Source organism: Nanorana parkeri, unplaced genomic scaffold (genome assembly GCF_000935625.1).
Source record: "Nanorana parkeri isolate BGI_ZX_2015 unplaced genomic scaffold, ASM93562v1 scaffold221, whole genome shotgun sequence".
Lineage (NCBI taxonomy): Eukaryota > Metazoa > Chordata > Amphibia > Anura > Dicroglossidae > Nanorana > Nanorana parkeri.
Window position 1 is genome coordinate 1,001,813 of NW_017306489.1, and position 22,329 is coordinate 1,024,141.

The 22,329-nt window shown below is 45.0% G+C and overlaps 1 protein-coding gene across 1 annotated transcript in view; it reads left to right on the forward strand.

Annotated features, from left to right (window-relative positions):
• The window catches only part of GLTSCR1 (glioma tumor suppressor candidate region gene 1), an 81,821-nt gene that overhangs the window by 57,176 nt on the left and 2,316 nt on the right, over positions 1-22,329 (forward strand). Inside the window, exons 6-14 of the mRNA XM_018555996.1 lie at positions 970-1,272; positions 6,945-7,613; positions 9,637-9,943; positions 13,501-13,610; positions 13,727-13,840; positions 16,412-16,473; positions 17,632-17,780; positions 18,105-18,199; positions 20,941-21,043. Coding sequence (XP_018411498.1) covers positions 970-1,272; positions 6,945-7,613; positions 9,637-9,943; positions 13,501-13,610; positions 13,727-13,840; positions 16,412-16,473; positions 17,632-17,780; positions 18,105-18,199; positions 20,941-21,043 — 1,912 coding nt within the window. The remainder of the gene's footprint in view (positions 1-969; positions 1,273-6,944; positions 7,614-9,636; positions 9,944-13,500; positions 13,611-13,726; positions 13,841-16,411; positions 16,474-17,631; positions 17,781-18,104; positions 18,200-20,940; positions 21,044-22,329) is intronic.

A 22,329-nucleotide genomic window follows, 5' to 3' on the forward strand; every position in this document is an offset into this window, starting at 1 on the left:
GATTCTCTCCGGATGACAGTGTACAAGGGCCTTCTCCGTATTTCAAATGGACGGAAAGCTTTGCACATGCTGAATACTGCCCTCTAGTGGCCATAAGTTAGAACTCAACCAGGAAACTGCTTCTCCGACTAGAGAACTGTGATTTTATGTAAGAGCAAATTGTGAGTAAATGCCGTTTTAACAATGCAGGTCAGTAAAAGTATTCCGCACCCACCGTGTCTTTTATAGCACTATTATGAGGCCCCAACACCCAGCCAGAGGAACGCAAACAGCAAGGGAAAGGACAGCTTCTAGCCTTCCCGAACTCTAGCCAAAGCAGGGAGAAAAAAGTGGATTAAGTTACAGGATGGAAATGAGGGAGCTGCCATTGCCAGCTTATAGCTAAACTCCGGCCTTCCCTTCAGTCTTGCACAGTTGTAACGGCTCCTCTATTGTACTGATTGTGCTTGCTCTAATTTCATTGCACACTGGGAACTTTTAACGGAGTGCATTGGAAGCTGCAGCAGTCAGAGCCTGAGGAGCTAGGCCAGCACAGAGTAATGAGACGCTACAAGAGGAGAGGGTTATGACATGCAAGGAGAAGGGGGCTGTGCTGGGGAACTTACATTTAAGTAGTCAAATGTGTCAGCAAGTTCAGAGGCACACTGCAAGTCAATAAAGGAAAAATGCTAAACCAATTGCTAAATTTTTCTGTTCTTTTACCTGCTATTTTTAAGCTCCTGACCCAGTTCTCTTGTGTTGCCAAAAGTAACCAATCAGATTTCAGCTTTGATTGTCCTCGCCTCCACTTTGGAAATGATGGAATCTGTTTGCTAGAAGCAATTAAATCTGCTCCCTTCAGTTTATAGGAATCGGCCTACTGTTTAATATCCTTTTTTCCAGTTCTATGTTCTTTTTTTGATGATTATGTGAAGTTTTTTTTGTATGAGTGAGTATTTAACAGACGGTTGCTGGTGTTGGCCATTGCAGAAGGAACAGCAGCAGTTATACGAAGCGGCGTTGAAATCGCAACAGGAAAGCAGCCTGGTTCAGACCTCGGCAGCCGCACACCTCACAATGCCAATCTACAGCATAGCCGTTTCTGGCAGCACTTTGAGCAGCAGCACCTCCAGCAGCAGTAGCGTACCCGCCTCCGTCATAGTGAGCAGCAGTGCCGGCTCCGCAGCCCAGTCCAACCGCGAACTGGCCCAGAACCATACAGCAACACCGGAATCCAAAGGACACTTACCTCATTTCCCTGCCAGCCAATCACAGCAGGCTATGTCCTGCCAGGTAGCCACTCAACTCAGTCTGCTTTCACCCAATACTTTCCTGTGGCTCTCCCTCTAGTCTTCTTCCCCGTAACCGTGTGGTGGCAGATCTTCCCTTCTAATTCCTGTGCAACCCCCAGTGCAGTGCCGTTGCTAATACGTTAGCCAGGATCTTTCTGATGTTTCCACTCCAAGGCAAGAGTGTATATAAACCCAAAAGCAAACCTGTAATATATTGCAGCTTACCAATCTTTAAATGTGTTGGCTTCATTCTTTTTTTTGTTTTTTTTAGACTTTTTTTCCCTTTTTTTTTATTTTCACTTTGTGATCCAGCCAGTAAGTCTGTTGTTTTTCCACTTCCATTACTAGGCCAAGCTGTCCAGCAAAAGTGGCAGATAGAGGGCTGAAACAAATCATTGGCACTGACAGGGGTGCTTACAAAGCTTTTATTCATGTATGTAAAACCTTTATCCCAAAATGTAAATATTGTTAGCTGGAGTTCCAAATAAATGTGTTAGCCAAGTCCATCTAACACTACCCTAGGTTGACAATGCTGCCGTCCATGGGTGGTTACACTGCCCCTCCATAGAGCGGAGTCGCCCTAAGACAGGTAGCATGTTACTGGCTGCGTCACCAGGTAAAAATAAAGGAAACTAAAGGCATAAAAAAGAACTAATGCGGCCACCACTCTTAGCCCTCATTCACACAACTAAAAGCCGGCCCCGTACAGATCCGTGCTGCGTGCACGGCTGTATCGGGCCACTCCCGGGAAGGACAGGTGCTGCGTGTGATTTGTAGGCAGCAGCCTGTTCTTCCCTATGGGAGTACGCTGCCGTACGCTCGAACTGCGTGTCCGTGCGGGTGTCCCTGATTAGACGCAGACAGGATCCATCCTGTCAGCGTTCGAGTACGGACACCCGTACCCACACGGATGTGCAGTTCAGGTGAGCGTACGGCCGCGTACTCCCATAGGGAAGAACAGGCTGCTGCGTACAAATCAGACGCAGCACCTGTCCTTCCGGGAAGTGTCCTGATACGGCATGCAGCACGAATCTGTACGGGCCGGCTTTTAGTCGTGTGAATGAGGGCTTAACAGAAGTTAAAGTTGACACTGGTGCTACTCCCGCACTGCAAGGGTTAACTGCTCATTATTCTCTGGGGTGGGGGGGTGAAGAAGACATACTCACCGATCCTCGGTCCTGCGGCAATCACTCCCTCACCTCTCTTCCCCCTTCGCTCCGGCTGTGATATGTCCTTCGGCATCTTCACATCTAATAGACCTGTATTCGATGTGATGACGTCACGGGTCCTTAGACTGTCGGAGCCCCAGGGGTGAAGAGGCTGCGGGGACCAGTTTAGAAGCCAAGCGGGACAGAGAATCATGCGAGTATTCCTTCTTTATTCTCGATCCCTAGACAAAACAAGCAGTTAGCCCTTTCAGTGCAGGGGTAGCCCCACTGCAAGGGTTAAACTTTTTAAAATCTTGAGTTCTGCTTTAAGGATTGATGATCTGAGATCTATTCTATTTTTGTTTTTGGGTTTAGATGGACTTTAATAGGCAGCAAATGGTAACTAGTTCCTGCAACTTAACTTTTTCCTTCATTTGAATCCCAATGTTGGCATTTATCAACCCCCCCGAGATGAAATATTTCACTAATTGTTATATGGGGCTTCATGCTATATCATTTATTTAAGGCCTGCCATATGCATGGTCGCCATCCTGCCCCTGTAATTTCTTGAGCAAGAGGGGGGGCATTAATCAAATTGGTGTTCCTAGGTCTCCTTTATGATTTTGTGATAGTACTTCAGCATTTTAAAGGCAAGTATGTAAGATACCTGGGAGAAGTAGGCGATGGGATCAGAATGAACAAGCTGCATGTACTATAACCCTACAGCAGCTCGCTGCTGCCCCTGTCTGACTCTTCTCTCTGTAGACAGCAGTAGTATATTTTTCAGCTTGCAGTGTCTGAGAAGTGTTAATATTTTGGCAGCTCCCTGGCTCAGACTTCTTGACCATCAAAGTGTCAGTTTTCACAGGATTCATGCAGTATATCACATCCGCTGGTCACCGGGGTTAAAGAACAATAGTTTTGTGTAGGGATTGCCCGCGTCCCCTCTGTACTGCGCCCGGCATTCAGGGGTCCCTCTTTCTCTTCTGCTGGCTCTTGCTTGCTCTTTATTTTGTTACTAATTTCTCCCTCAAACGCTGCTGCTGTTCTCTGGTTCATTTCCTCCTAATCCTTCACTTCCCTTGCACACTGCGTGTGTTCTTGTGAAATGCTTCCCCCGCCTGTGTCCTGTGTGTAACTGTGCTGCTGGATTATTGTAGACACATTCACTGTTCTGGGTTTATGTCTCTTCTATACAGAGAATCCATCAGATGAAGGTCATGACCATTTGTAAGAGCCTCTAGAGTCGAACAGGAAGTGCTTATCCACAAGAGACCAGCGTGGGCCTCATTCACACAAGCCGGTGCTGGGCATCTATAGACACAGGTCGCCGCACTGCCCTTTCTCTGCAGATAAAGCTGAACTCCAGGCAAACAACACTATATTCATGGTTATAGTAACATCAATGGGAGCTGTGTTACCTGCCAAATGATTTACATTTGCGTCCATCCATCCCTGAGATTTATACAATTCTTCCACACGAGACAGCCCTGTCTGTTAGTGCAGCAGACCTGATTTGAAGAACTATGGGGTAACCTTTTTGTCCCATAGTTCTCTTTAGGGTCATGGGAGGATACTAATGTCCTCTGGTGACCCAAAGCTCAGTATATAGTGAGCAATAGCTTGCTATATACTGAGAGCGCCGCAGTCGGGACGGATCCCGACAATACTGTCGAGATCCACCCAGCTGCGTGAGTGACAGCGGGCTCTGCCTATCTAAAGGCTTTGCCCGCCCCCTCCCCTCTCCGTTCCTCTAGTTGGTGCTGGAGGATCAGAGAGGGAAATCCCTGCGGGGAGCGGTGACTGATGGTCACCGTTCTTTGCAGGGAGATGATCGGAAAGTGAACACGCGGCGATATGTGTTCACTGGCTTCCCCTTCTATAGAGCCAAAATTTGGTAGTTTCAATGTCACTCCCAGCTCTAACTATGATGAGTGTAAATCACTTGCCTTATAATTCTCCTTTTAAGTAACACATGCAGGTCTTGTCCCTCCCCAGCTTGTGACTGGACAGTAAAAGGAGAAGCAGCAGATTAATGAGCTCATTTCTTTGTCACTCTGCTCTCTCTTTAGCATTCTTTCACTACAGCACAACTGATTTGCTAAATATGTAGCTGCTTCCTACCCCAGTCTAAGCACCTCTGCACAGGGACTGCAAAAAGGCTGACAAGACACATTACGGTACTTGCACTGCTTGGTTAAAAAAAAAAATATATAATACATATATACAAAAAATTAAACAAATAATAATAAAAAATATATACTACACATATGATGGAGAGATAGAGCTGTACCTGTTAGTACGTCTGAATTACATGTTTATTCCACTATAGAAATGGGTCACAAAAGTGAAACGGAATTCTTAAGGGAAAGGACAGAGCAGTGAGCTGCGTGTAGAGACACAGCGCCTTGGCTCATGTCAGCGAGACCTTTTGGTGGGTGAATGGGTGTGGAGGAACAGGTGTGTTTAAGTGTACCTGTACGGATCCACAAGGTCATAACAGCATTTGGCATGTCTGAGCAAGCACTGCCTGGTTCCTGCATGTAGCTTTAGCCATCTTAAAACAACCCAGGAGCACTGAAACTAGAGGTCCTGTATGATGTCAACTTGCATAAGATCCGAGTGCTTTGACTGCCCCTCCTGTGCACTGCTCACCAGCTGTACGTGGCATTGCTGGACTCCCTAATCAGTTCATATAGACCCATAGTTCTTAAATGGGAATTTTTCAGACGACAACATATTCTTAAAAATGACCACTGGCCTCCAGCTTTTCAGGTTTTATCTAGTTGTCATCAATGGAGCTGGCTCCTGGAATGGACAGACTGGCTCCTGAATTCATTTGTCAATCAATTTGTCCCTGGACTATGATTGCAAAGATTGTTTATGGCAGGGGTAACCAAACTCCGGCCCTCCAGCTGTGGTGGAATGGTCTTCATTGACTTCTGCAGTAAAAACCAAAGTGGCAAGATTCCAATGCATTTTGCACCGGACTCTTCATATACTTGTTTGATTTTTGGAAATTAACTCTGTTCCTGATAAAGATGATTGCGGAACGCGTTGGTATCTTACCACTTCAGTTCTACTGTTGACAAACGTTGAGCCAACGTTGAAAGACTCCGTCTTGTAATCTAGCTGGCCTTTCTGCTGTGGTCCTCCAGTATTCTGGGAGCACCTAATGCTTACTCTGTAGTCCAGTTGTGCTCATCCATGGTGCAGGCTAAATCTGGGTACACATGGAACGAATTTTGGCCAATTCAGCAGGAATCGGCTGCAATGTGATCCATGGGTGACCCTATCCCTTCAACAGAAGTGAATCAGTAGATGGTTTTTGACAAAGGGACATCCTGGAAATTCATTGGTTGCAAACACTGTTCATCCAATCAGCTGTTTGCATTGTGCCAGCTGTCAGAATATCCAATGTACACAGCGGGAGATTTGTTCAGCCACACTGTTGGCATGGATGGAGGAATCTCTCATATTTTCATTCAGCCTACAAAACTGAACCAAAAAAATATGTCCGTCTACCCGGCTTCCTTTAGAAAAATTATAATCTATTTAACCCCTTCATGACTGAGGCCCTTTTTTCATTTTTTGCACCCATGTTATATTCCACATTTTAGGCCTGAAAATTACTTAAAACCCCCCAACATTATATATTTTCTGAATGCCAAGACCCTATAGAATAAAATGGTGGTAGTTAGGGATGCACTGATACCGAGTACTCACCCAAATGCTGCGATGCCTAGCCCGATACCCGAACTTCCGGTATTGGGAAGCCGGGCAGCGAGTCATTGCATGCTGCCCAGCTTCCTGATTGGCCAGGAAGCCGACTCCATGCTCCCTCATCACTTGGTGACGAGGGAGCATGAAGCCAGCTTCTCAGCCAATCAGCTCATCATGACTCGCTGCCTGGCTACCTGATTGGTAAAGAAGCTGGTCAATCACGAAGCCAGGCGGCGAGTCATTACCCGCCCTCCTGGCTTCCTGTTGGCCAGAAAGCCGGCTCCATGCTCCCTGTCACCTGGTGACGAGGGAGCATGGAGACGGCTTCCCTGCTAATTGGGAAGCCGGATGGCTCTTCCTTAATGGGACTTTTGGTATCGGGGAGTACCCAAAAAAATATCAATACTCGATACCGAAAAACCAGTATTAGTGCATCCCTAATGTTGAATATTAGTTTCCTAGTTGCAGTTTATTTTCACGTCGTTGCTACAGATCCCCCTTTTCTATAAGCAGCTCCTGTATTACCTATGGAGGCTCTTGTGGTCATGTCTTCATACTGGATTTGTATGTTTTTTATTTCATTCTTGCTGAGTGATAATAAAATGGTTTAGAATGTCTGGAAATGATTTTGTGATCGGGTTGTATTAGTGTTTTTTGTTTCATTTAGCAGCACTACTAATACTAAGGTGTGCTCGCAGGTTTTGTAGCACAGTTAATGGCTGGAACCACATAGCGGTGTATGATCAGTCACTGGCCTGCGGTGTACATGACTGTCCTCCTAACGCTCTATTCTCTCATTTAGATTCCCACCGGACAACAGAAGCTTCCAGGAGCCTCGCCTTCCCACACACTACCTCACCCACCCAGCCCCCAGGTGCAGGCCTCGGCCTCCCACCATTCACAGATGCAGTCTCCACACCAGTCACGTCCTCCTTCTCGGCCACCGTCTCGTCCTCATTCTCGGCCTCCATCTCAACCTCAGAGTCTCGCTCGCCCTCCCTCCGAGCCCCTTTCCCGATCCTGTACTCCTCAGATGCAGAATCTGTTTGTCATTCAGAACCAAATCTCCTCTCCTCACAGTTCTTCCCAGCACCCTCTGCGTCCTCCTTCTCAGCCTCAGGTACAGTCGCCTTTCCCGCCTCATCAGTCACTGTCTGCTGAAATGCAGCAAACCCTATCGTCCCCTCAGCAGCATGTACAGCTCCAAGTACAACTGAGCACCTCCCAACCTGACAGCCGGACAGGTGTCCCAATTTCTCTTCAGGCCACACCACCCACCTCCGATTCCTCCCAGACCCACTCATTCCCGGTGCAGTTCCAGGCTCAGGCATCTATTAAACACCAGGGCCAGCCAATCCACATAACGCAGGACCAGCAACGTACCTTTCAGATGACCCCCAGCCAGTTCCAGGCGTTGACCTTGGCCAACACCCTGCCCCAGCAGAAACAGCTGTTGGAGCGGTACCAGCAGGTGAGAGCTTTGGATTTGTGGTGCAGTTGTGTCCTTCTAAAAGTGCCCCTGTGCCCAGACTTAGCCATTTAAAGTATTAAAGTGACATTAAACCCTCAGATTTTTTAACATAAAACAATACTGTAATGTGCGCCTTACTGTAATCCATGGTTGTTTCCCTTCTCTTTGCTGCTCTTCCTTTTAAATTTGTAACTGTTCTCATGCTAGGCAGAACTTCTGTTTTGCAGCAGACTGCCTTGTCTCACGAATGGTTACATGGTGTCTGTGTGTAGGTTCACAACCTGAGCCAGCACTACAGGAAGAGGCCCTGAGCTGAAAAGGGAAGTTCTTCCCAAGCATGAGAATACATGAGGATTTAAAAGGAAGAGCAGCAAAGAGAAGGGCAACTACCATGGATTACAGTAAGGCACACATTACAGTATTGTTTTATGTTAAAAAATCTGAGGGTTTAATGTCACTTTAACATTCTTAACAAGGAGTAGAAGAGCTTTAAAACAAGCCATCACTGACCTCTCTAGCTGATTTTAACAACACTACACAACACTAAGGTGGGAGCCGTCACCATATAAAATAATGGGGAACTTCATGTTGAGCGTTGTCGCTCTTTGCAGAACATGATATACTAATTGATTTTCTCCACAGTGCATATAGATACTTTGATGAATGAGGGCTGGTTTTGGTTTTTAAAGGGCTTTTAGCACTTATTAAGAATGTGTGTGCTTTTAGTGGCCATAATCTGGGCACAGGTTCACACATGCCGTTTCAGAGCAGAAGATGAGAGCTGTGATCCATTACAACTAAGAATATGTTTGCTGCGGGCAGCACCTCTAGCATTGCTCTTGTTTTAAAAAATGTTTAAAAAATCAGTGCGGTTGAGTGCAATTAGAAGCATTGCATGTTTTTGACTGTTTTTTATAAAGGTTTAAAGTGAATCTGTAGCTAAACAACAACAACAAATTATTTCTTGGATGAGCCCCTCCCCCCCCCCCAACCTCCTACATGGGAATGACCGGGCCTGTCAATTACTGAGCCAGCTTTCCAGCATTGCGTTGGGGGATGTGGGTAAGGGATATACCTGTGGCCTGACTTCCTAGAAACATAGCATTACCTAGGCCCCCTCTGAGGGATGGACTGCAACACACAAATACCTCCATGGTGCCTGTTCTCTTCTAAAAGCATTGCTGTTTGGGATAGTTTTCCCCTTTTCTTCCTGTCCTGGGTGCAAAAATTGCAAAAATATCAGGAGAAATCTCAAAGGGGGCCACAGCAATAAAAACCTGCCACTGATTCTATCACTTTCCCGAGAACTAAAGCAAAAGTTTTGGCTGAAGTTGACCTTTTAAAGGTAAAGTCCACTTTTTGAAGAAAAACAAATGGAGCCTTCATAAAATTGAAAAATGTGGATTTTTTTTTTGCATTGGAGCCATTAAAGTATTGAAACTGATCAGTGGATCGTGAGTGCAATGCTCTGGTTGCAGATTCTGCCTTCTGTCCATGTCCGTAACGTGCTACAGATATTCAATAACATGGACAAGAGGAGGAATGAATGGACTAGAAGTCTGGCGTGTGACTTAGCCATGTGGGCGGAGCCACGTACATCCACGTCAAATAAAGAGGACCCCCCCCCCTGCGATTCATGTGAGGGGCAGCGGGGTTTAGTTGTGACCATGTTACACCCTGAATATGGGCGTAACATGAAACTTAGTCCAAAAGATAAACTTAGCCTTGAGACCATAGTCGCTTGTTGTTTTTTTTCGTGTAGTAGGGAAACGTTGTGCAGAGGCTGGCAACAAACGACAGCCAAGAGGTTAATATTTGACGACTTCAGTAGTCTTGGGGCTGACTGGCTGTTGTCAGTTTCTGCACTTTGCACCGCTGTGCTGGGTAAGACTTTTGTGAGGGTATCTTGCTGTAGCTGTGCTACCTATCCAGGTATTGGAAGTGAGACATTTTGAATAAAGGTGCTTTTTTTTTCTTTGATAAATATCTAACGTTTACCTTTTTCTTATGCCTTGATTCCTAGATGCAGCAGCAGCAGAGTCTGATGATACAATCTCAGCAGTCACAAGGGGGCGCCCAAACATCCCCTGCTCTCGCTGGGCAATACAACGCTCAGTCTTCGGTGATGATCAGTGGACAAGGGCAGCAAGGACCAACACAAGGCCCTCTGCATGGGCACTCCCCTGGCCAGGTGTTGGTGCAGCAAACTTCTGTGGCACACGGCGATCTGACAAAGGTGCAGACAGGAGCCATGACCCAGGCGGCTCAGCTTTCAACACTACTTCAGCAGCAGCAGCAGCAGCAGGCATCGGTTCTAGTGAAGACGTCAGGTGGGTGGGCTGGATTTGTGGTATGTTGAAGGATATGTTTATTTGCTATGGGCAGAGGTTGATTGTTCATGGAAAAAAGCAATGACATTTATTCCTTATGGCAATCATAAGCCTGAAGGTTCTGATTTTGCATGGTATGGCTAGTACTAAGTCATTCACAATCAGCTGGATGTTGAAGAGGTTTTGCCACTCGTCCAAGTAGCTTCATCAGTTCTAATGGGTGGCAAACATTAGGGATGCACCGATACTGAGTATTTGGGCGAGTACTCGATCTCACCCAGATGCTCGCCAATACCGGAACTTCCAGTCAGTGGAAATCCGTAGAGCAATGCCATAGGGGAACATGGAGCAGACTTCCCGGGCAATCGGGAGGCTGGTCATTACTTGCGGCCCGGCTTCCTGATTGGCCGGGAAGGCGGCTCGATGCTGATTGGCTAGCTGGGAAGCCGTTTTCCCAGGAAATCACAATCGAGCCGACCAAACAACATGGAGCCAGCTTCCCGGGCAACCAGGAAGCCGGGTGGTATGCCATTACCTGCCGCCCGACTTCCTAATTGCCTGGGAAGCTGGCTCCATGCCAGCGGAAGCACTGGTATCGGAGAGTACAGAAAGCAAAATATCGATACTTGTACTCGATACGGAAAAACCAGTATCTGTGCATCCCTAGCAAAAATATAAGCCCAGCTGAGTGTGACTACTAGCTATGGCAATTACATTGTAACCTAACTTAACATCGTCAATTGGTGTTGATATTAATATTCGGTATTAATATCAATAATCAGTTGCCCATGAAAACTAATCAGATTGCTTCTCCGCTCTAAAACATGAAACCTCATATGTTGCTTTTGGCTGCAGCTTCTCTTTTTGTCCAATTTTCATAAATCTCCTGGCCTCTATCTAGATGTTGAGGCTGGGGCATGCAGAGGGGGGAATTTATATAAACTGGCGCAAACAGAATCTGGAGCCGATGCCCATGGCAACTAATCAGCATCTCTATTCGGTCTGCTCAGTTGGGATTTGAAAATGAGAGATAGAAGCTGATTGGTTGCAGTGCACTGCTGCTCCAGATTCTGTCTGCTCCAGTTTTGATACATTTCCCCCAATGTCTTTTATTGTGCAGTAATGGGAAAATGCTATTTGCAATGTTTTGTGCTGATGAAACTATATGGACTTGACGCGAGTTAGTGTGATGTTTGTATGTATAGGTTGCAGAAATGCTGATGTTACATTAGAATCTGTAATTTAGTACTTGAGAGGCTTCACCTAAAGAAAAACTCCAGGCAGGATTAAGCATAACCCTTGCAGTGGGGCTAGCCCCACACTGCAAGGGTTATGTGCTCATTTTGGTCTAGGGTGTAAAACAAAAAAGATGTAATAACCTGACCCTCAGACCTGACTGGTCCTTGCGGTCCATCTCTCCCCCCCCCCCCCCCCCTCCGCGCTGTCCCTCTGTGTCCTCACCTTTTTTAATACAATGTATTAGACGTGGTGATTTACGGGTCATTAGACCATCAGAGTGAAGAGGAAGAAGAGGCTGTGGGTCCGAGGATCAGGTGAGTGTATCTTTTTCTATTTGACCCCCTAGACCAAAAGGAGCACTTAACCCTTACAGTGCTGCTGTAGCCCCACTACAAGGGTTCATTTTTGTTTCTGCTCAGAGTTCTTCTCGAACACATTCCAGACGCATCAAAGCAACAGAAAAGTCTTACAATTTAAAAAAAAAAAGAAGCAGGGGACAGACTTTTCTACTCAGGCTGTGACTGCTTTAGAAATAGAACATACTGTAAGCATTTGCACACCCTTCGGATTAATTGCAGTTTTTAACTGATTTAAACTGAAGGCTTAACTGGGCTTTAAAAAAAATCATGCTTGCTTCTTCATTAAATAACCACAATGTAAGTGCAGAGAATAGCCCCTTCAGGAGAAAGCACTTCCTGTTTATGGGGCCACTTGAGGATAAGAACTTGTAAAAGGCCTCTAAGAGGCTATCTGACCTCTGCCTGCTTTGGGCTGCACTTGTCAGTTTTGCTGAGCAAAGTCCTATGAGATGGACGCTGCAAAACAGCTAAGTGTACATGAACACAGCGGGGAGAGGTCTGTATGGCTCCGTGAACAGTGCATGAGGAAGATGTTCTGACTGCAGCCCTAATACAATATTAAGTTGGCCTTCTACACCTGATCTTCTAGTTAAGCCAAAAAAAAAAACCAGTTTGTGGACGCTCTTCCTACTTAGCATCTCATGTCTAAATGAGTCATGAAAACCACTCTTGTCTCTGACTCCAATAAGAATAATACTTCTAGTGCATCAATATGTCATTTATGATGATGCAATGGTGGGAGGGAGGGCACAGCCACATCATGACTCCAAATGAGTTCTGGGCACCTGCTTTAAGAGGTCATTTTATTTCTAGATTATCTTACCTTTCCATATTTCTTACAGCATTAGAAACTATACAAATGTTGTTTTTTCATCCATTGACACAAGTCATTCACCTACTGGTCATACTGCCGCATACAGGAGTATTGGACACTGGCAAACAAAAAAAACAAATCCCTGGATAACCTTAGGCGTTCACCACGGTGCTGGTCTCCGTACTAGCCCTTCTACATTCTCGTGCCATCCCCATTGTGGGCCACTTAGACAACCTTCTGTTTTAAGGAACTGTTGGCACAAGCTCTGTTGGCCAATGTGGCCTTAACTGTCTAGGCCTTACAATGAATCCTCAACCTACGGAAATCATCGCTGCAACCGACTCAACATCTGGGTCTAGTCCTGGGCGTAGCTCAGGCCAGGGTTTCTCCTTCAGGAGAGAATTCCGGCTCCCAGGTTCAAACTCTTCACTCTAGGAGTCAACCAACACTTCGCTTTTGCATGAGGGTCCTGGCTCTGATGGTGGCCTCCTTCAGGGTAGTCACATTGCCCGTTTTTCACTCCTGACTCTTGCCATACAACATTCAGTCATCATGGGAGAAGCCAGTCTAGTCCCTGGACAGACCGATTTCATTTGACACCAAGGACCAGGCTTTCCCTGGCTTGGTAGCTCAGTGATCCACTTATGGAAACAAAAGTATTTCCTTTGCATCTTTCGAAAGATCTCTATGATGGATGCCAACCTGTTGTGCTGGGGAGGTGTCCCGGGCACCCTGTTGGTACAGGTGACATGGTCTTTGGAGGAATCTCATCTCCCAATCAGAATCCGGGAGCATTGATCTTTGTAGTGTTGGCTAGTCGACAACCACAAAAGTGTCATATATCAACCATCGCATCGAGGAACCAGAGGCCTGCCACGGCAAGAGGCATGCTGGTGTTAGTGTTCGGAGTTATCTTGACTTGGCCTACTGTTTTTTGTTCGTTTGTCAGTGTCTAAGGTTCCAGTAGGCATCAGTATAACCCAAATGTGAATAACTGCCTATGTCACTCAATGGACTGCAAAAATGGCTATTATGGCGAGTACAGGAACCCTACTTTTGTTTCTCTTTGATTTGTGTGTTGTTCATAGCTACATATAACAGCCTGCATGCTGCAAGACTTATGTTTTACCTTGTAATGTCTACAGGTGCCACATCTGGTCCCGGACCCCAAGACGCATCTGGTTTCTCCAATACGAGTGGGAAACCGCTTGTGGTGCAGGGGAAACCTATCAACGCTGTCCCTGTGCACTCCCAGGTGAGGAACCGTACCGACTATACAATCCTGATACCAAAATCAATGGGGAATGTAACACCCGAGGACAAGGAGTGTACACATAGAGAACACCTTTGTTTTGGTTTCTTCTGTTTCAGGCTAAAACCGGAGTCATCAGCTCAGTGCCTACTATCAGCCTGGGAAAGGGCTCTCTGCAAATCCAAGTTGTTGGAAAAGGCATCTCTCAGATTGTACCTGGCACCCAGACGCAGGTATGTGCCCTGAGAGTTCCGGTTCTAGCTGGAGAGAAAAAGAAATTGAACTGTAGTCTTATTCAATGACCGATATGTCCACCATTGTTACTTACAGGTGGCTTCCTATGGCCAGCTATTTGTAATGTCATCAATAATACGTTGTCTGTAGAGTACACGGCTTGATTCAGTTGTCTTTATCCTTCCCCGGACTATCTCTACTCTAGATATTCCCTACCCTTACTGTATTGAGGCCACAATTTTTCTATTCTTACCCAAGAGCACTGATGGTCAACTCACAAGCTACAGGGGGCCTACACTGGGGGCCCTGGCATCAACAGAGGGCCACACATAATGTTTAGTATATGTAATGTTAGAAAGAACTGTGAGACTGCAGACATACTAAAGGAAATGATGGTCAGAGACTGCAGGCATACTAGAGGAAATGATGATCAGACTGCAGACATACTAGGGGAAATGATGGTCAGAGACTGCAGGCATACTAGAGGAAATGATGATCAGACTGCAGACATACTAGGGGAAATGATGGTCAGAGACTGCAGGCATACTAGAGGAAATGATGATCAGACTGCAGACATACTAGGGGAAATGATGGTCAGAGACTGCAGGCATACTAGAGGAAATGATGATCAGACTGCAGACATACTAGGGGAAATGATGGTCAGAGACTGCAGGCATACTAGAGGAAATGATGATCAGACTGCAGACATACTAGGGGAAATGATGGTCAGAGACTGCAGGCATACTAGAGGAAATGATGATCAGACTGCAGACATACTAGGGGAAATGATGGTCAGAGACTGCAGGCATACTAGAGGAAATGATGATCAGACTGCAGACATACTAGGGGAAATGATGGTCAGAGACTGCAGGCATACTAGAGGAAATGATGATCAGACTGCAGACATACTAGGGGAAATGATGGTCAGAGACTGCAGGCATACTAGAGGAAATGATGATCAGACTGCAGACATACTAGGGGAAATGATGGTCAGAGACTGCAGGCATACTAGAGGAAATGATGATCAGACTGCAGACATACTAGGGGAAATGATGGTCAGAGACTGCAGGCATACTAGAGGAAATGATGATCAGACTGCAGACATACTAGGGGAAATGATGGTCAGAGACTGCAGGCATACTAGAGGAAATGATGATCAGACTGCAGACATACTAGGGGAAATGATGGTCAGAGACTGCAGGCATACTAGAGGAAATGATGATCAGACTGCAGACATACTAGGGGAAATGATGGTCAGAGACTGCAGGCATACTAGAGGAAATGATGATCAGACTGCAGACATACTAGGGGAAATGATGGTCAGAGACTGCAGGCATACTAGAGGAAATGATGATCAGACTGCAGACATACTAGGGGAAATGATGGTCAGAGACTGCAGGCATACTAGAGGAAATGATGATCAGACTGCAGACATACTAGGGGAAATGATGGTCAGAGACTGCAGGCATACTAGAGGAAATGATGATCAGACTGCAGACATACTAGGGGAAATGATGGTCAGAGACTGCAGGCATACTAGAGGAAATGATGATCAGACTGCAGACATACTAGGGGAAATGATGGTCAGAGACTGCAGGCATACTAGAGGAAATGATGATCAGACTGCAGACATACTAGGGGAAATGATGGTCAGAGACTGCAGGCATACTAGAGGAAATGATGATCAGACTGCAGACATACTAGGGGAAATGATGGTCAGAGACTGCAGGCATACTAGAGGAAATGATGATCAGACTGCAGACATACTAGGGGAAATGATGGTCAGAGACTGCAGGGATGTTTCAGGTTTTGGTTGGAAAATTCCGATATGATGCAGAAGACAGCGAGAGTCTGCGGACATGATTCATGAGGATTGAAGAGACCACTGCTATTACACCTTTACAAGTCGGTGCTCCCACTTCAGACTTTTGGGAGTCCAAGGGCCACACAACAAATACTGGAGGGCTGCAGGTTGCCCTTGGGCTACAGCTTGTACTTCAGGCATAACCCTTACAAGAGTGGTTCGCAGCCTGGGTTATGTGAAACATAGGGACACCTCGAGCTATAAAAGTGGGTTTTGTAGGGGCATAATTCTGTTTCGACTTAACAGTGCAGAGATTCTACCATTCCAGAGGACAAAGAAGGCTTCCTTCCAGAATAAAAGTTTTAAATGACCCAAATCCTGAATGATTGGCTTGGTAATCCCTCTGAGCCACCGGTTTGAGGCACCAGTTAAAAGTAATGTTCACATTTAGCCTGAGATGTTCATGGAGTGTATGTTACTTTTAACAATAGATGACAAAGCCATTTATATTTCTATTTGTGTGGATTTTGGAGATGCATACAAAGTCAATTTACACTAAAACAGGATTTCTTCGTTTATATGTATACAAGGGGGAATAACAACGAATTGGGGAACCGCCGACAAAAACATTGATAAACTCTGACTTACAGCCTATTAAATTGCTGCTGAAATATTCTGGGATCAGATAAGAGATTCTTATCACCTGTAAAGCTGTTGTGTATTTGTCATTAATGTAATCAGATTTCTGTTTTGTTCTGCTTTTTAGTTTGATAGTAAATTTGGAACGCTGAAAAAACATCAGACACTACAGCCAAGCAAGGAAGCCTGGTGAGCAAACACTGTATTTGTACAGAGCGTGCGAGAGATGTCCACAGCATGTTCATCTGTGTAGGCCCGAGTTGATGGACTTGGTTTTCTGCTGGTACTAATCTGTGCAGCAGAGGGCGCCAGCAAGCTTGTCACAAGTAGGACGGTGTTACCATGCACAAAATAACGTTTTCCTTATTTTTTAACCCCTTCATGACTGAGGCCCTTTTTTCATTTTTTGCACCCATGTTATATTCAAAACCAGCCCCTCCCACGGCAGAGAGCAGTGACAGGATCGAGGGGTGAGCGAACCCGGTATGTGTTCGCTCACCTCCCGATCTACTGAGCCGACCTGTGACAGTCTCATTGTCACAGGTCGGCTAGAACTATGAGGTGAGTGGAAATCACTCATCTCATAGTTCTCCTTTAATCCCACTTTAACGATTCAAGCTTAAGTGTTTGGGTCATGTGCCTTTGCCTTTACTGTGGGACCTATAAATGATGTGCCTTCCTTGGCAATGTATTTTGTATCTAGCAGTGTGCACACCTAGATGAGATTGTATGATACCAGATATTCTAATGACCCACCAGATGCCGACCTCCAATTTAGTGCAGTATTTCTCAGTCATAGCACCCCTTTTAAAGTACCTCCTCATTATTATTATTATTTTTATTCAGGATTTATAGAGCGCCAACAGTTTGTGCAGTGATTTCCAATATAATGAAAACATTACAATACAATTTTAGGACAAGATGGTAAGGAGGGCCCTGTCCGTGAGAGCTTACAATCTAAAAGGGAGGGGCGAGTGATACATGAGGAGGTAGCTGTGTGGGGATAAATTGTTTGAGAATGTGATGGTTGAGCGGTTAGGTTGAGGTGGGATAGGCTTCCCTGAAGAGATGAGTCTTCGGGGCTCACCTAAAGGCAGTCAGAGTAGGAGATAGACAAACAGTTTGGGGTAAGGCGCTCCATTTGTATTGAATACACATCACCCTTTAGAATCCTTGTCCAATGAGCAGGCAGATGACAAAGGAAACGTAAACTGACATAATAAAATGAGTGGTCATGTTTAGCTGTGCATGTGGCATTGGGGTATACAGTAAGTCACAAGACTGGCTAAAGTCTTTTATGTAAAATGCTTTATTGTTATACCCATGACTATCTTGTGGTTCCTGCAGCTTCCTGGAGCAGCTCCATAAACACCAGGGCACAGTCCTGCACCCAGATTACAAGACACCCTTCCACTCATTTGAAGATGCCTTGCACAGACTTCTTCCCTACCACGTGTACCAGGGTCTGCTGCCCAATCCAAATGACCTAAGAAAAGGTGAGTTCTATCTTCTTTAAAGGTTCTCACATTTATAAATGCATACATCTGATGTCTCTCATTACTATCCGCTCTGTGAGCCATCCAAAAATATGCTAAAAAGAAAATGTCTTGTTGCCCATATCAACCATTCGGAGTCCTTGTTCCATTTCCGTGTCCTGGACTATATGAATAACAATCAGAAACTGATCAGTTACAGGCAACCGTTTGTTTTTTTTTTAATAGATTTTGTTCCCTTTTCATTCACAAGTACCCGTGTGTATTTTTTATGATTCGAGTTGCCCATATTTGAATGACACAACTTTATTTCTCAACTTTGTCTAGTGGATGATGAGTTTGAGACAATGTCTACTCAGCTCCTGAAGCGCACCCAGGCCATGCTGAACAAGTATCGCTTGCTGCTTTTAGAAGAGTCCAGGGTGAGTATAAAAGCACTTTGACTTTACTGTCTGTTAGACATAAAAGCCTTCATATGAGGAACTCTCTCTGAGAGATATCCATCACACAAAAGCACTCTTCTGAGAGTCGTCTTCTACTTAAAGTGATACTAAACTCCGGAGTTAAACCTTAAAAATACATTAAATTAGCTTAACTATGAACAAAAATGTATCTTGTTTGTGTATCACTCGGCTGTAGATCCTCAAATCATCTCTGAATTGGTGCTGACACTGTCCTTCCTTCTGGAGGGGGGCTACTTTTGTTCCCCATGGTCCCTGTGTGTTGTAAAGTAGTCAACGCTCCAAGCTCACTCCTGTGATGTGTTCATTATGTTTACTAATGCGCATTGCCCAACACGAGTATCTCCAGCAGTGATAATTGTAATGCTCAGGGTATATCTAGATGTCAAATGAAACCCACAACAATTGTATATTGCACAATGTTATATTTTAGAAATAATTTTTTTAGGACACCTCTCATATTTATCCGTTGTGATTCAGTTAGGCAGGCAGGCAACAACCATTTTCAGCAGGAGAGGTCAGCAGTGGTAGCGTCCATGTTTTCTCTCCTTTAAGTTGGACCTTTTACGAGTCAGTCTCTCCCCCATTCTGAATACCCTGCCCCTTGTGTTTAAAAAGTCAATACAAAAAAAAAAGGAAGAGTTCTGTGATAGTTTATTTATGTGGCTCTGATGCCAGCTCTACCTAGGCATTTGTCCATATGATTTCCAGCAAAGGAAGTGAACGTTGTTCAGGTCAAGCTACTAATTGGCCACCTCTGCCTAAAGGCCAGTCTGCAAGCTCCTTTAGCTGAGATCACAGGGACAAGTTTTATTTGAGACTGGGGAACAGTGTATTCGGCAACATGCGTGAGATAAACAATCATGTAACCACTGATAGTTCAGCTCACAGACACCGCTCCTCGCAGGGAGAAGAGACCGTTGGTCATCCCTCCAGCGCTCATTGGAGGGACAGACGGGAGGGGACGGACACAGCCGACTCAAGATTTAGAGAGGCAGAGTCAGCTGTCAATCAGGCAGCCGGAGTGGAGCCTGACCATATTGTTGGGAACCTTCCTTCACGGTCCCCATAGACGGGGCAGTAGCCAGCTATATGCTGACTCTGGGTCACAGGTAAACATTTGGAAATGTACACCTGTGACCAAAAAGAGGTAAAGCCAAAAAGGCTTTACTTCTCTTTTTAAAGGGGACATGGTGGTCAGTAATTTGGGGGAGGGTTACAGAATGTCAGATGTCTCCACTATGGTACTGGTGACATACTGTGTATATTCTGTGAAGTAGAAGCTCTGAAAGCAGTCACATTAGACCGATTACCTCCATTAGAAAATGTCTTGACCTACATCTAGCTGATTGATGAATAAGATGCTGCAAAGGTGATAACAGCTCTTCAAACGTTTTGTGACTGTATTCCGCAAATAAAATGCTTCTGTAGTTCTAATACAAGCAATGGCACAGAAATGGTGAGACGCTGAGTTTTGTTGTATGGCTTATTTTAGTCCTTGTTCAGAATAATAAAAGTGGCAATCAGACAATCACACAACCTCCTTTATAAGGATTGGGAAAACAAGGGCTTCAACAACAAAGTCGGAGAGTGCCCCTTGGAGCCTTCTCGATTCTGTGTTCTCTAAGGATTATTTGAATAAAAAAGGAGACCGTAGACTTTTAGTAACACTGATGAATAAGTCCGTCAACTGCAGCCAATCAAAATAGTCCTTTTCAACTTTGGTTTGCTAGGAAAGTTCCCCCCTTCAGGCATTGCCTGCAGGTCTCTGGGAGTGCTAAACGAAAGCATTCGGTGCACTGTAATTCTGAAGCCGGTGTTCTCTCAAAGTTTGTGACTAGGTTGGAATGTGTGATTGGTCACACATTTTAACGTAATCCCACCCAGTTTTTCGGCAGTGGAATTTGTGACCACCCGTTTAGGTCAAGCATTCCAATGCTTTGTCAGCTATTCCAGGGCAGATTGGCATCGTGGATCGTATGTGCAGGCAAACCGATCTGCCCTGGAACAGTTGATCGTTCCTGAAATGTCACTTCTATCCGACTTTGTGACTGCGGTGGAATGTGAGATTGCACTCACAAAGTCAGATAGAAGTGACATTTCAGGAACGATCCGCTGTTCCAGGGCAGATCGGATCTCCTGCTCATACGATCTGCGATGCAGATCTGCATATAATATACCTACCTAAGCCACAGGGACCCCATAATCTCCCCTGTGTGGCCTACCGAAGCCACAAAGCCTTTTTTTCTATGCTGTGGTTTAAATTATTTTCAGTGCAAAGCTTTTCTGAGAAGTTTGACCAGCTTTACATTTTAAAGTAATAAACCCCCAGAATTCATACACAGGCTCTAACCTGCGGGGTAGCTTTTGGATAAAATCTGTGAGATGGCGAGGCTGCATGGTGAAGATCACCGGAGCCCTACATTGTGCTAACTGGAGCCCTATATCCAGTTTAGCGCAATGTTGACCACTAAAGGATACGTACACAACAAAAAAGACCAAAACCGTAAGCCGGCCTGCCTTGGTGCTCACGTGACGTTTGCATATGTGTAGCGTTGCTCTGGCCGCTCACAATGCACATTTCAGATTTCTAACTGATGACTTAGAAGGCTGCTACTAAAATGGGGGCCATCTTGAATCTTTTACTGTGTATGGTGTGATTTTATTGCTGTGGTCTGACCACTGTTTCTCTTCCTGTGCAGAGAGTGAGTCCTTCTGCAGAGATGGTAATGATCGACAGAATGTTTATTCAGGAGGAGAAAGTTGCTCTGTCTCAGGACCGACAGTTGGCAAAGGAAAGACCAGGTAATGCACATCCCCAACTTCACCACTAGGAGGCCGCACAGAATGTCTGACTTTAATTGGGACTTTCTTTATATTCTTAAATTGAAATATCGAGTATTTGTTTTATTTGCAAATGATTATTTCATTTAATTCGGGTTTCTGTTATGTATATAGGTTTGTGGTGTCTCCCTCTAATGACTTTTTATGAATTAGGGACTTTGTTCAGAATTGTCACACATCCGCCGAGATTTCAGAATAAGCCACATAGACTCTTTTTCCTTTTAATCAGTGAGGAACCATAACCAGAATCACTGGGCTGTACTCACTATGGCCACATAAGTTACAATCTGATTATACAATCTCCTTTAGATTTACAGTTCTGTGGTGCCGTGGGAAACCTGACAGGATATCCATGAATGGGTCGTTTAGGTCCTAATACTACACGGCCGTTATTAAATCTATAAGAGATGGTGAAGTTTAGAAACCGATTGTAATATGTGGCCAGTTTATGTCTGATCCTAACTTTCAGCTGGTGTGCAGCAACTAGTAAGAGATTTCCATTAAAATTAGTTGTTTTTTTTGGTCACTTTTTTTTCTTTTTCAAAGTTTTTTTATAAGTTGTTTAATAAAAATACAGAATTGTATACTAAACCCAAGAACAATAATGTAATACAGTAAACTTCCCGTTACCCGGCATCCACGGGAAATTCCGGATAAGAGTTTACTGTATAGTGCAGCTTAACTATTTATTTTAGATGTGGCGGCTGCATTAGTTCTCCTTTTTCAGGGTGAGAATGTTTTCAGCGAGTACAAAAATGATCTGATTTATATTCTTACCAGAAACCGTGTCCTTGTCACCTCCCGTGAAAGCACAAACATTCTTCTGTAAACTACTCGCCCCCCCTCCCTCCATGTAATGAGGAAAACATGCTTGAGGTCTACATCAGGAGAGCAGCCTGGGGTGACCAGCATGACTTCCCTCTATAGATCCAGTACAAGTGAGTGTTGTCCCCCCTCAGACAGATAAAGGGAAAGAAGCCTGTGAACGCTGTGCAGCCACCACATGGAAGGATGTTTATATACTGAAGTTTCGTTTTTTAGAATTGCGCGCTCTTTATTTGTGTGAAGTCTTTATTGAAAAGTAAATCTTTATTACAAGGTGCTTCCATGGCACGGTTTGTCAGACGGAATTGCCTGCATGCGTTCTGGCTGCCTCTGCAGACTAATCCCATCATTGTCCCATCTTTGCCAACACAAGGAGGAGGGGGGAGTGCGGCCTTCCCATGACTGATTCAGCATTCTATTTA